At 40.1% G+C, this 14540-nt stretch overlaps 1 protein-coding gene across 2 annotated transcripts; it reads right to left on the reverse strand.

Moving 5' to 3' along the window:
- Positions 1–432: 432 nt before the first annotated feature.
- Positions 433–14220, reverse strand: LOC117299351 (protein XRP2-like). 2 transcript variants are annotated; one of them, XM_033782879.1, is made up of 9 exons: positions 14029–14220; positions 6580–6697; positions 5460–5551; positions 4831–5003; positions 3517–3620; positions 2497–2625; positions 1785–1862; positions 1055–1157; positions 433–856 (listed from the first exon to the last, which is right to left on the reverse strand). In XM_033782879.1, the coding sequence occupies exons 1-9, from the start codon at positions 14091–14093 to the stop codon at positions 687–689; spliced, it is 1032 nt and encodes a 343-aa protein (XP_033638770.1). In that variant the 5' UTR covers positions 14094–14220; the 3' UTR covers positions 433–686. The 2 variants fall into 2 exon arrangements, with proteins under 2 accessions (XP_033638770.1, XP_033638771.1); XM_033782880.1 differs by lacking the exon at positions 14029–14220 and adding an exon at positions 7031–7226.
- Positions 14221–14540: the final 320 nt, after the last annotated feature.

A 14540-nucleotide genomic window follows, 5' to 3' on the forward strand; every position in this document is an offset into this window, starting at 1 on the left:
GTTCTGAACATGCGCATAATTCTGAGAACAATGGATTTACCCGGTAAGTCTGCTGCCCTCTATCGTCCCAGAAAGTCTCCCAATTAAAAAAAATTAAAAAGAAACTAAAAGCACAATGCAAGATCTAAAAGACTCAATCTACAAGTTACAAATGTAAAGGCATTATGAGAGACAAAACATTGAGGTATCATATTGAAAAACACAAGACTGTCGGACTTGCTTACTGGCCCAGGACTAAAATCACTTGCCTTTGTCCTGCGGTCCAGAGTCAAATTCAACCCCAGGGCCCAATTTATTAGAGCTGCTAAGCACAAAAATTTGCTTAGCATGAAAATTCTTCATTGATAAAAACAGGATTACCAACCAAATTTCGATTTGGTGCATATTGCTTGTTACTGGTATTCAGCTGTTGTTTGCTGAAAATCTCGTGGACATTTGGTTGGTAATCCTGTTTTTATCAAGGCAAACATTTCATGCTAAGCAAATTTTTGTGCTTAGCAGCCTTATGAAAAGGGGCCCTGGCATTGCAACAAATGCCTCCGCTGTCTCAGTGAAATATCAACCCCGCAGAGGAGTATGAAACTTCCACTGAATGGGTATGGTCACCTTGTCCAGAGTAGCGACCGTTAAAAAATATTTAAAATCCTCTAAAAGGCTTACAAGTCAAAGGCCTGAATATACTTTGTTCACATGGCCATCTGTGTTTCTACAAGGTTCTTCCATCCATCCAGCGCCTGGGTGCCTTCCTCCGGGCTCTGGGGCAGGTAGACGATCGAATCGCCGATGAGCGGTTGGGCCACTTCTTGACATTTCTGGGCCGTGTTGGCGCCAGCAAATTCGAGACCTACCACTGGACCTGTGATAAAAGGGGAACAAATCTTGTTAGAACATAATGGGCCCAAATTCAATGCTGGAGTCAGTGCTCGTCATTGAAATCTTCTTTGTAAATGATCTTTATTTGATCTCTCTATTGGTTATTTTGTTAAACTTATTAATGATTAATGAAGACTGACTGGTGCTCTAACACTAGCGGGAAAGTCTGTTTCATACTCACCATTTGTGGCAGCAGAGATGTACCTGTTATCCTCACCAAAGAGTCTGGTTACCATACCAGCATCCATGTTGACCTCTGTAGTCCGCACTAAGCTGCAACTCCCCTGATTGACCAAAACACATCAGTGAAACAACAATAAATGATAATAGGCATTATACAATAACCCGCAGCTGCTGTGTAGACCATTTGCATGTGATGTCACACGCTCAAAAACACCCTCACTGGGGTAAAGAAGTGTCATCACTGGGGTAAAAGGAGGCAAATGATTGGCGATAGCTGTTCTTTGTGCATAAGAACGTGCCTTTAACCATAAGAGACTGCCCATCCAGGGCAAAAGAGGCCGTCCCAGGTCAAAATTCCAGTTGAACCTAGTTAACTGGGGTCAACTGGTTCAACTGGATAGTGATCAAACTCGTCCATTTTCCATATTAACCAACTGGTTTGGACTAGGTTTAACTGTGTTTAACTAGGTTGAAATTATAAACCAGTTGGTTTCTGTCCATTTTCCATATTAGACCAACTGGTCTTAACTGTGTTTTACTAGTTTATCAACTGGTTTCAACTAGTTCCAGTTAAACCCAGTTTAAACTAGGTTCAACTGGAATTTTGACCTGGGGTGACCTTTGACATTTAATCCTAGGTCTGGTACCAAGGCCCAGACCAGGGCAAGAGAAGCTGTGCGGCCTTTAATTTGTGGCCTTTGTTTAATTCTAGTCCTGGTTTTACTTACCTCATTTCTCATCTCATTTATGAACTTCCTTAGTCTTTGGTCTGATGAAGGGTCTTTAAAGAAGGCGACAAGTGATGACTGAAACCAAAAATCAAAGAGACTTCTTATTTATTAGGAACGCAAGACTGGTACTCATTGCTCAACCATTTGTCAGGCAGACATTGGCCCAATATCATAGAGCTGCTAAGCACAAAACAGTACTTAGCAAGAAATTTCTTCCTTGAAAAAAAAACAGTACTAACCAAATTTCCATTTGTTGCATATTGCGTGTTACTGGTGTTCAGCAGTTGTCTGCTTATCCTGAAGACCATGTGGAAATTTGGTTGGTAATCCTGTTTTTATCAGGGCAAAAATGTCATGCTAATTTTGTAAGTTGAACAAACAGCATCGCGTGAGCAGTCAATAAAAAGAAAATCAACTGTGTATTTCATATTCAACGCGCATACAGAATGGCGCGCTTGTCATCTTACGGTCCCGTCGCGTTTGTGCAAGCAGCATCACCAGTGCGCCCTCTAGTTCTTACATGTATATATATAACTCTATGACTTCCAATCAACAAAAGGTCAAAGAAAAGGTCTAGTCCTGAATTGACATTTTCCAATGTTTCCCCCCTGTAGAAATAGTATCTATGTTTCTGAAACAAAACTGAATGTCTGTTTCATATTATTTTTTCAGACACTTTTATAAGAAAACATTTGTGTCAAACACTGACCTTTGACCCTTTATGTTTCTTGCCACCGAGGGTCAGCGGTACAACGCTGTCATCTGCTGATGTTGAGATTGTCATGCTCTGAAATTGTTCTGTCGTTGGTAGCGGTAGGTAGTCAGATACCTCCGCACTCTGAAACGTAAAAAGATAATCCGTCAATAAAGGAGTCGCTCCTTGAATAGAAAAAACTGTGGTCTTGCGTTTTCAAACGACTAACTATAAATCATATGTACAATTTTGTAATTGTGTTGAACTTGTCCCGGGCTTGACTTGAACATTTGTGTCCTTAAGCAAGACACTTTACCATTAATGCTTCAAAGGATGGGATGTAAAGCCCTTGATCCTGTGTTATGCCTAGCGTTCATGGTTTGATTGGGCGGCATATTGTGCCACAGCAACTTGTAAACCAATTAATAGATCTCATACTTCAAAACGTAGCTCCACATACCCTGCGCTTAGATACGCCCCTTAGGGAAGTAATAAAGAGCTCTTGAAGTCGTTCAGACACAGTACTAAAGTCGGTTTAACTCCAGGTTCAACCAGATCGAGTTCAACTCTGTGTGTCTGAACGATACTAAAGTTAGTCCGAATTGGGATAAAACCCATAAAAAATAGACCATCCAGCGAGGGGGTTTATCTTTAAACCGCTTTGGGTTTATCTTTTAACACTGTGTGTGGACAGAATAAAAAAGACCACATCCGGTTTAACTCACAACAGACGACCCATTGACCTCCATAATCATTACCTAAACACACGGTGACCAATGAACAGGACAATAAACCGGATGTTAGAATAACGGGGTCGCATTTGCTTTGACCTCTTAAAACCAAAGATAAACCATATCGGGTTTAACTCAGTGCTGTCTGAACGCAAGGGGAGCAACTTTTTACAACCACCTCAAAAGTTAACCGGTTCGGGTCTAACTTAGTACTCTGTCTGAGCATACCCATGATAAGAACTTAGTAGGATTATTTGTAAAGGCGGAGTGCTTTTACTCTTTACTTGTCTTTGCATCCTCTTACCTCTGGTAACTGAGACCAATTCTGCTCATCTGGCATAGGTGAGAAGTCATGTATCGTGTCCCATGTATTGCAGTAAGGGCTGAGGTTGCTTTTTGCAAACTGATCTGATGGAGGAAAACAGAAAACAAATCTTTAAAACTCATGTATTCGCTACGAAAATGTTTAAGGGCACTGTGGTCGTGATAGAATGGTCAGACAGTAGGAGGGTTGACTGTGTACTGTATAGATGAATTCACAACATGATAACTATTGCAGGCTCTCATTCAAAACTACAGTGGATGATATTGAATGGTAAGACAGTAGGAGGGTTGACTGTGTACTGTGTAGATATATTTACCACCCAATTCTAAATCTGCTGTGAGAAGACCTATCGAACTTGACAATGTTTTCGCGGAGGGTGATAGTCTTGAATTAATTCCTGGAGATAGTCTGGTGCTGATCTCACTGTGAACGGCCTGGATGTGTGATTTCTCTACAGACATGACAGAAATCATTGTATTTGTACAGAAATCACATCCAGGCCGTTCACAGTGTCTGTGTTAGTCTGTGTGGGTGAGTGTTAGGACTTTGAAAACTATCTGTGATACCATACCATACGTTTCTGACCTGTGAGCTCCCGGTAGTTGAACCGCTCACCCTTAATAATAATAATAATAAAATTTTTGGGGGCTAATGATCCTTACTCGCAGATAAGAGCTGAATTGCGAAGGACGCGGCTACAACATGTTCAAGAAGCAGGCACGCAAGAGTGCATTTAGCTGCCAGCCACATCAACCTATTATGACCTTTGAGCACAGCCAAGATCGAAAGTGTTTGGTTTTTCCCGAGGGAGGAAAACCGGATAGTCTGGAAAACCCTTGTGGCACAGCAGAGAACCAATGCACAACTCAACTCACATATGGCCCTGGCCGGGAATCGAACCGGGTCACCTTGGTGAGTGGTGAGCGCTTTACGCACAAGCCAACTATGTCACCCAGTGAGCTAAATTGGATTGAGAGCCCACCACTAAAAACAATCAAGCTACAACAGTAACCTCACCATGCCATTGCCTTCGTTGCCGCTGGTCTTGGCCTTGGTGCCCATCAAAAGTTTCCCATTGACTTTAAGGCTGGACCGATACATGTACTTCACGGAGGCAACGAAGGTGATTGCCTCCATGCCCGCTGGTCATTGCCTTGGTGCCCCTTGAAATGCTCCAGTAGAAATTGAAAGGGTGCCCTTTACTATGGAGAAAATGCCTTGGTGCCCTTGCCCTTTCAAAAACGAAGCATAGAGATTGTATTTCATCCTTTTGCTAAGCAACTTTTTTCTTACCTGCAAGTTCCGGGTAGTGATACTGGAAGCATCCGAATCGTATCTTGGTAGATGTCTCTATGATTGGCTGGGAGCTGCAGTGAAGAAAGACGTCGATTGACTTGCAATCTCGAGTACGGAACTGCTGGCAGGCGATGACCGCTTTGCAATTCGTACAGTTGCGCAGAAATATGCTGCAGAACACACATAATAAAAGAAGAATTATAAATCGAGTGTTGTGAGAATGGACACACTAAAACAAATCCACACCCAAGAAAAAAATATGCATCTGTGATGCCAAAATCAGGCATTTCTCTGAAATTTTCAAATGTGAATTTTTTTTCACAGGACTTTGTATGGGTAAAACAAAATAATATTTTCTTTCTCCGATGCAAACAAATTTGTTGTTGCAGTACCTGCTGCTAAAGTATAGGATAACTGCCTGTACACCTGATTACCTGGCAATTTCGACGGTCTAGTGAGACGCAGCTCTAGAATGCAAATGTTGTGGGTTCGAATCCCCAGGATACAGGACTCGCGTGCTTTTTGCACTAATACAAACAAACAGTTGGTAGAGTGCTGGAACCTTAATGCAGAGGCGACAGGTTCTAGTCAACCAGATATTTCTCATCCTGCACCTTTTGACTTACCTTCCTTTTATGGGACCCAGGAATATGTTGCAGTCTTGGCACTTGTCGATTGTGATCGTCGCTGAGTGGTCAAAGATGTAGATGTTACAGTTCTGGGTTAGGGAAACAAATGAGAGTCTATTTGTCAAAGACTAGCCTTCAGTTTTGGTGTATCTCAACATATGCATAAAATAACTAACGTGTGAAAATTTGAGCTCAATCGGTCATCGAAGTTGCGAGATAATAATGAAAGAAAAAAACACCATTGTCACACAAAGTTGTGTGCGTTTACAATGTAGATGGTTGATTTCGAGACCTCAAGTTCTAAATCTGAGGTCTCGAAATCAGATTCGTGGAAATTTAGTTCTTTCTCGAAAACTATGGCACTTCAGAAGGAGCCATTTCTCACAATGTTTTATACCATCAACCTCTCCCCATTAATCGTCACCAAGAAAGGTTTTTATGCTAATAATTATTTTGGGTAATTACCAATAGTGTCCATTGCCTTTTAATCATACAGCAGCACAAACAAGTTACAAAGTGGCAAAGACAAATTGGGCGGTCGGTTTTGTGTAGTGGTATCTTTCCTCTTGGACCCTGGTTCGAATCCTGCTGGGGGCAGTATGTGGAATTTGGTTTCAGTCCCTACCCGACTGCATAGGTTTTCCCGGGAATTATTTTGGGGGGGTTTCCACCCACATTCACGTCTATTTATAACCGGAAGTCCCTTTTCTGCTTTTAGAGGAGCTACATTCCTGCATGCTGGACCAGCCGTCGATTTCACCAAACTCTTCCTTCCTAAAACTTAGGATAAATCTAAGGACTTAGGACGAGTTAAGTTCCGTATCCATAAATGTTAGGACGCATCGAACACATCTCATTCTAACTCGAGATAGGATTAATCGTAGCATTTTGAAATTGGCTGCAGGCCATCTGGAACAAGACCACTAGGCAGATGAAATCAGTGGTTGGTTGCATGTAGCGTGGCCAAGATCAAGATCACTCGAAATGCCGCTTGGCTTAGACTCGATTGAGTACATTAAATGGCCCACTGGATAACGCCAGGACAAATCTGTCTTAACTGCACAGTAAGAAAGTTGTGCGACTAAATACATTAGAACTAACAGATGTGCACACCAACCTGACAATTCTTAATAATGAACTGCTGGCCGTCCACTTTGCCTGGTACCCGGCCTACTGTCTCCCCGTTGAGGTCTTCAATTTTGTAGTCTTTCGGGTCTGGACGATCTTTACGGTCCCTGGACATAACAAACAAGAATCAAAACAAAAAGTCAGTTAGCAGTTAGCATTGTTTATCATCTTCATGTCGGAAGGACTGTCTGCAAAATTTTAAACAGCGCGCCCACTCACAATTTCAAACTTATATGACCAATGTTATTTATGTTTAACACTTTCAAAGTCGTCTTCAAGCCTTGTAATTTATGTTTTTGTTAAGTATGAGGTGCCACTTCAAAATGTTCCTATAGACTTCAAGAATTTATAATGAAACCGCCCTTTGTTAAATAGATGGCCTGGCCCTGCCCTCTCATCAAAGTTGAAATTCAAGGCTTGAACATTTTTAATGTACACACCTCTGATTGCACACAACACCCCAGCAGCTACGTAGTGACATATCCACAGCAACTTCTCAATACACACTGACTGGATTGTCATAAACTGGTTTTGGGGTCATGTCCCATTTTCCACGGAATTGGCCAGCGTATTTTGTTATATTTTGGCGGTGAACGATTTCCCTTGGAGAGCAGAGCAAAATGCTATGCAAAATGTGTCATTTGCTACTCAAAGCATTCACTGTGCACAAAATCTGTTCAGTCAAAATGTTTTCCTATATATATATATATGCAAAATTGCCAGATGAAATTGTTCCCTGTATGGCATGTATTTTGTTATTGCACTTGTAGAAAAAAAAGAGGCAATCAGTAAATCAGCTGAGCCATCTCATGCTTGAAGACAATTGTGTGGTCTTGATCCTCGCCTTGGAACAGAAAGACTTTAAGACGATGTCAGGATAAGCAAAACAAAGTTGTTTCCTTCTTCATCGACTCCTTGGCATTGTTGATGAGTTGGGTGTGGAAACGAGAAAACCAGCAAAAGATGCAAAGGAACGTGAAGATTGACATTTCGTTGTACACCAAGTTGATCTTCAATTCTTCATGAGAATGTTTAGTGCCACTCCAAAATATATCCAAACGAAAATGGGCTATACTCTGTTCTATCCCAATTCTTAGCCATCAGCAGAACTCAAAGAGAATTTGAAGAAAATACATGTTTCTGCCTGTACAAATAGGCCTATAGATGTATGACAACCGAGAGTAGCAAGAGTATTTTTCTTGGCCAATAAAATGAGAACAGACTGAAATGCTGAATACTACTTGTAGCATGCTTGTAGTAACAGTACTAATACTGTTCTACAATCTGCGATTCCCTGCCGTCAACCGGCTTCCAAATACATGTATGAGCCTGTACAAATTTGTTTATGACAACCGACACGCAGCCAGTGAATCATGTAATGTACATGTAGCCGTACATACAATGAAATCTGCTTTGTAACGCCAGGGTTGTCAAGATTCATTATAAAAGCTTTTCCACTTCAATGACTTTGCTTTGCTTTTGACTTGAGCATCTAATCAAATATCCTGCGAGGGACCACTTTCTTTGTGTGTTTATGTACACATGATGTATGGAGACCATGCTTTAATCAAATCCCCATTGTTTGACTGTCAACAAAATGTTTGCATAGAGTTCAATGCAGTAGTCTTGGGTCCAATTTCATAGAGACCTCTGCTTAAAGCATAAAGTATTGCTTAAAATAGTGGGTGAGTTCGATAAGCTTCCCTGGGTCGACCCCGCAGTGCTCACTCGGGTGAGCCCCTGACAAGAGCTAATCGAACGATCACACTCGCCCACTCGTGGTGACGGCATGCTTCTCAGGTCACCCCAAAGTGACCCACTCCACAAGCAGGGCACTGGGGGCTTACCCGGGTGAGCCCCGTCAAAGCTATTCGAACGTACCGGGGAAGACCGGGGTCAACCCAGGGAAGCTAAACGAATGCACACAGTATAGTCAATGTTTTTTTTGCTGCTAAGCAGAAATGAGCAGTTACCAGCCACAAATTGTACATGTGACATGGTAGTTTGGCTGGTTACCTTATATATTCTGTTTAACATAATTTTGTTGTGATAGGCCATTAGGCCTATGTGTATCCAAGGTCAAGTCCTAGACCCAATTGGATGGATCATAGAGTGGACATACAACATGTAGTGAGTTAAACCAACGGTTCATTAGAGACAGTTATTACATGCCGCAAACCTGCCCATATCGTATTTCCACCATGCAAAGTTTCAAATCCTACTTACATGTAGCTGCCTTCAAGCAGAGTTGAAGTATTGCTTACATTGTAAATGTGTTTTGCTAAGCAGGAATAAGCAGAGTACCAGTCAAAATTGTTTATACATGTGACATGATATTTTGCCTGATAACCTTATTCTGATACTAAGCATTGGTGCGCTGAGCTACTTTTTTTTCAGAAGGGCCTATTTTCAAGTTACATTATTTCATGTGGTCATTTCATTCCTGCACCTGAACAAAGAACCCCAAGTTAAAGGCAGCAGACACTACTGGTAATTACTCAAAATAGTTATTAGCATAAAACCTCACGGGTAATGGGGGGAGGTTGATAGTATAAAACATTGTGAGAAACGGCTCCCTCTGAAGTGAAGTAGTTTTCGAGAAAGAAGTAATTTTATATGAATTTGTTTTTGAGACCTCAGATTTAGAATTTGAGGTCTCGAAAGCACACAACTTCGTGTGACAAGGGTGATTTTTCTTACATTATTATCTCGCAACTTCAAAGACCAATCGAGCTCAAATTTTCACAGGCTTGTTATTTTATGCATATGTTGAGATACACCAAGTGAGAAGACTGGTCTTTGACAATTACCAATAGTGTCCATTGTCTTTAAGAATAAATCCTACCCATGAAGACCCCTCATTTCACCACTGTGACAAAAACCATGACCCTGCCTTTAGAAGGGGGGAACTGTGCACATTTCATTTTGATAACACATGCATCAAATCAAGAAAGTAGGCAGCACACGTAGCCTATGTAATTTATGTGTAAACGACAAAACCCTATTTAAAGCAATTGAAGCCACTTGCTTACACTGAACCTCATTTCCCGTATCCCATTCTGAGCCAGTTCATGGGAATTTCAGTCGAGCAGCAACAGCTGTTTCTATGGAAACAAAGTAGTTTTTTTCATCAGTGTTCCCTGAAGGGAAATTCGAAACACACCGGCCAGTGTACATGGAGTATTAGGCCAAGTAAAAAAAAATACCAGATGATCATCCAGGTTTTTCAAAAAAAGAGAAGGAAAGCCTTTTTTTATTTGTTATTTCTTTTAAAGGTGGCTGCCAAGTTAATTCAAATTGGCCACCAGTTCTTCAAATTGGCCACCAGTTCTTCAGCCTAAAGTCACCCCTTACATTTGTAGTGTTACAAAGTTTAAAAGATTAGTGAGTTTATGAAAAATACACAGAAATGTCTTTTTGGAGAAAAAATAAAAAAATGATGCGGCCTCAAAAATGGATGAGGTAGGGGACGATCAACTGGCATTTTTTTTATATTTGGCCTTTAATGGTGAGAATAACAAGAACTGGAACTGACAACTGAAGGGAAATGGCTATTCATGCAGGCTGTCATTTTAAATTTCATGCGTGGTCTTTGAATGTCTCTTTTCAAACTGTCCCGTAGCTCTGTGTGTACTAAGGAATATTGTCTTGGGCATAGTGATAGCGAAAGGGGTGTCTGTGTGTCTTTTTAAAGGCAGTGGACACTTTTGGTAATTACTCAAAATAATTTACTGGCATTTAAAACCTTTCTTGGTGGCGAGTAATGGGGAGAGGTTGATGGTATAAAACATTGTGAGAAACGGCTCCCTCTGAAGTGCCATAGTTTTTGAGAAAGAAGTAATTTTCCACGAATTTGATTTCGAGACCTCAGATTTAGAACTTGAGGTCTCGAAATCAACAATCTAAACGCACACAACTTCGTTTGACAAGTGTTATTTTTCTTTCATTATTAACTCGCAACTTCGATGACCGATTGAGCTCAAATTGTCACAGGTTTGTTATTTTATGCATATGTTGAGATACACCAACTGTGAAGGCTAGTCTTTGACAATTACCAATAGTGTCTACTGCCTTTAACACCCCGTTTTACATTTGGACACCCTGTTAGTGTGTTGACACCCTGTTTTATCTGTAATTAGGATAATGTAGTATTGTAAACAATTTGGACACCCAGTTTTGGGATTTCCAACACATTCAGACACCCTTTCAGGCCTGTATGCTTCATTTTTGAAAGGGCAAGGGCACCAAGGCATTTTCTTCTTGGCAAAGGGCACCCTATGAGGAAATTGTGAATTTCTACTGGAGCATTTCAAGTGCACCAAGGCAAGGCAATCGCCTCCGTTGCCTCCGTGAACTATCAGGCCTGCCCTCTTACAAAATCATTTACACATGTCACACAAAGGACTGCTGCCTCTTTGTGCCCTGGCTTTTGCATTGGTGCCCCTTTGAAATTTAGAAAAATTACAAAAATATTCTATTAGGAAAAGGGCCATGCCTTTTATATAAAACTGGTCCGCTTCAGGATTAAAAACCCTTCATGTTACCCATGCAGATTATTTTCAGTCAAAAAGTAACCTTTTCAAGCCATTTTGTTTTTTATGAATGTTTGGACACCCATACATGCCATAGAAATAACTTTGAAGCATTTAGCTTTTGTCAAGTTTGTGCCAATAAATGCAATTTACTAAAGCGGATGAAATACATACCCTATTGTCCCATGTCATACCAGTTCTGACAAAGTCTGAGTATAATGTAGCTTGTTTTACAGCTATCTCATCAGGGTGTTGGTTTTACAGTCTACATTCCAAAATAGTAATAGTTTGAACTAACAAATATTATGCATTATTAAAATTCCTACACTGGGATCACTATCATCCCATGCTAAGCTTGGGCAATATCACGATATTATCGAATATCGCGATATTAATTTGGAAACGATTTCAATATCGGATGGATTTGGTTTTAATCGAAATATCGATATATCCTATATATCGCGATATATCGCGATATCGATTAAATATTGCGATGTATTTGCTAGCTTAGACATCTTGCACCCCATGGGTTTGGAGTAAAACCAGAAGAATAGGTCATTAGAACAACTCTCTTATGCTATGACTGTCTCTTCTACAACTTTCACTTGGAGTTTGAAGACTGATGATGTCAAATTTAATTAATCGCGATTATATCGAATATCGCGATATATTGTCGGCGATACATCGTGAATAAAATAAATCGATATCGCCCAAGCTTACATCCCATGCACATTAAGCCAAACTGTGTAATCTGGGGCATTCTGAACAATATTATCTTTATGATATTGTGAATTTGATCTGAACGGAACAAAAACAGTTTGTTTACGTATTAGCCCTGATTCACACTTATCGGCTCGATCACTGTAGCTTACAAGTGCATGGAGAGAAACATGAGGTGCCCTTTTAGACATGTAAGAAAGGAAAAGAAACGCCTCGCCCAAAAAGAACAAAGTATGAGTTCTGGGAACATACAGTTGACACATTTTCTGAAATTTATTTCACTTCAAGTTTTAACTTAATTTTGTTGAAGAACAATTTTTACTTTCTAAATATCTACTGCATGGATCCACTGCAAACTGCACCCTTATTTTTTATCTTTTTCTTTTTTCTGTTGAAATCTGACAATATGTTTAGGCCTGCTACAAATTTGACATGAAAATAAATAACCAAGCACACAGACTTTGAAAGTGTTTTTGGTGAGGCCAAGACAAGGGCAACAACAGAGTCCATGGGCTCTGTAATTTTGTGCGCTGTTCAATGACTGCTTTTTGGAGCTTCCTCTTGATGAAGAGAATGCAATTGTCCAGGCAGGGGTCCAGGGGGGCAGGGCTGGATTTCACATAGTTCCGATAACATCGAAGCCGGAGGGTTACAATCAGGTTTTGTCGCAAAATAGGAATTTTGCCACACAATGACCTGCACGCAGCGCTACGATCATTGGGCAAGCACAGGCCTGTATGCTTCGTTTTTGTAAGGGCAAGGGCACCAAGGCATTTACTCTTTGGCAAAGGGCACCCTATGAGGAAATTGTAAATTTCTACTGGAGCATTTCAAGGGCACCAAGGCAATGGCAAGGGGCAACGGAGGCAATCGCCTTCGTTGCTTCCTTGAAGTATCAGGCCTGCAAGCAAACACAAAGCTCCGCCCACTCAGGTTTATAATGGCAACTATGGAAATTTGTGACAACTTCGATCCGGGCTCTGGCATGTCTGGTAAGTCTTTGTCCATTTTCTTCCAAATATTTCCTCAATGGTGTTTTGAGTGTTATGGAAGGATTCCTTAGACATTGAGGATCAAGCTCGAGTTCTTAGAATTTTAATCATGGTTTTCGGAAGTGGTAAAAATGGGGCAAATCTGGTCTGTTGAAATTGTACATGTTGACCCAAATTCCTGTTTTGCGACAAAACCTGCTTGTAAACCTTTGGCTTCACCGTCGGGAAGAGGGTTATGTTATCGCAACTAGATTTCACAAAGCACTTGACTTTATTCATCTGATTAAAGGAACACGTTGCCGAGGATCGGTCGAGTTGGTCTTTGAAAAGCATTTGGAACCGTTCGTTATAAAATGCATAGTTAAAAAGATGTTTTAATAGTAGAATACAATGATCCACACAAACACGCCTCGAAATTGCACGGTTTTCCTTTTACCTCGTCGATGAACAAGGTCGGCCTTTTATGGAAGTCAAATTTTTGACTCCCATAAATGGCCGACCACCTTAGTTCGCAAAGTAAAATGAAAACTACGCAATTTCGATGCAAAATTGTGTGGATCATTGTATTCTACTTTTAAAAAATCTTTCCATCCATGCATTTTATAACACGCTTTTTATAGACCAACTCGTCCGATCCAAGGCAATGTGTTCCTTTAATAAAAATGTCTCTGTAATACTAGTGATTTGTTCTGTGAGTGTGACATCAACATCTTGCCTCCATGAAATGGCAATAATAATGTTGAATTATGATTATTCTGTAAATTAATTAAGAATAAGATTAATCATGCATAATCATAAAGAAAGTAGCTCTAGTCTTTGTGACTTTTAAACTTAAAAACAAAACTTCTTCATTGTGTTATTGTGAAGTTGTGACTGGAGAAACCCAGGCAGGCCACACCCACCTCCTTCTCGTTCTTTTTGCAATGCAAGCAAATAAATTAATAACTATAAAATACCAAAATAGGCTAAAAATAAAATCAGCACAACATAATTCAAAAAGTCATAGTTTGATTCTTAATAATCCTAGAACCAACAGGTGACTTTCTTCATCCAGTTTTCTTAATCCAGAGTCAATCTTGTCAATTTCTACAAAGAAAAAGCGCCCTCTATTCTTAGAAATAGGTGATCAAGAAAGGAAAAACCGTGTAAAGTGATCATCATGATTTAAAAAAAATAAGAATTTCAGTCACTCACCAGCTGTAGACTTTCGGTGTTTCTTCCTCTTTCTTGTCCTCAGTTTTGGAACAGGGACAACCCATTTCGACCTTAACTACTTCCACAACTTCTAATCAAGTAAAAAGGAAATCGGTCAACGAAAAATGAAGAAATTTGATGTTTTCCTTTTTTGACAGTAGTCGAAAATGATAAAGCAGCGTCTTTTTCCAAGGGCACCATCAACAACATTAATTACGTCTGGTGCCCCGTCGTCGTCATATTTCAACAGACATGATATTCAGGGGAACAGGTTAAACAAATCGTATGGCACATACCATTTTAATTGAGGGTAAACATTTATTATTCCTAAATTTGATTTGGATAAAAAATTATTTTTCACACTAGAAAACACGCCAAATTTACTTCGTAATAATCAATTAAGATTATTTATTACAAATGATAACTTTTAAAAAAATATTTTTTCAAGAACATTTACCGACAAATTAAATACTATATTCGACATTTTCTGTCAAAAACAATGAAATATCCCG

Source organism: Asterias rubens, chromosome 14 (assembly GCF_902459465.1).
Source record: "Asterias rubens chromosome 14, eAstRub1.3, whole genome shotgun sequence".
NCBI classification, from domain to species: domain Eukaryota; kingdom Metazoa; phylum Echinodermata; class Asteroidea; order Forcipulatida; family Asteriidae; genus Asterias; species Asterias rubens.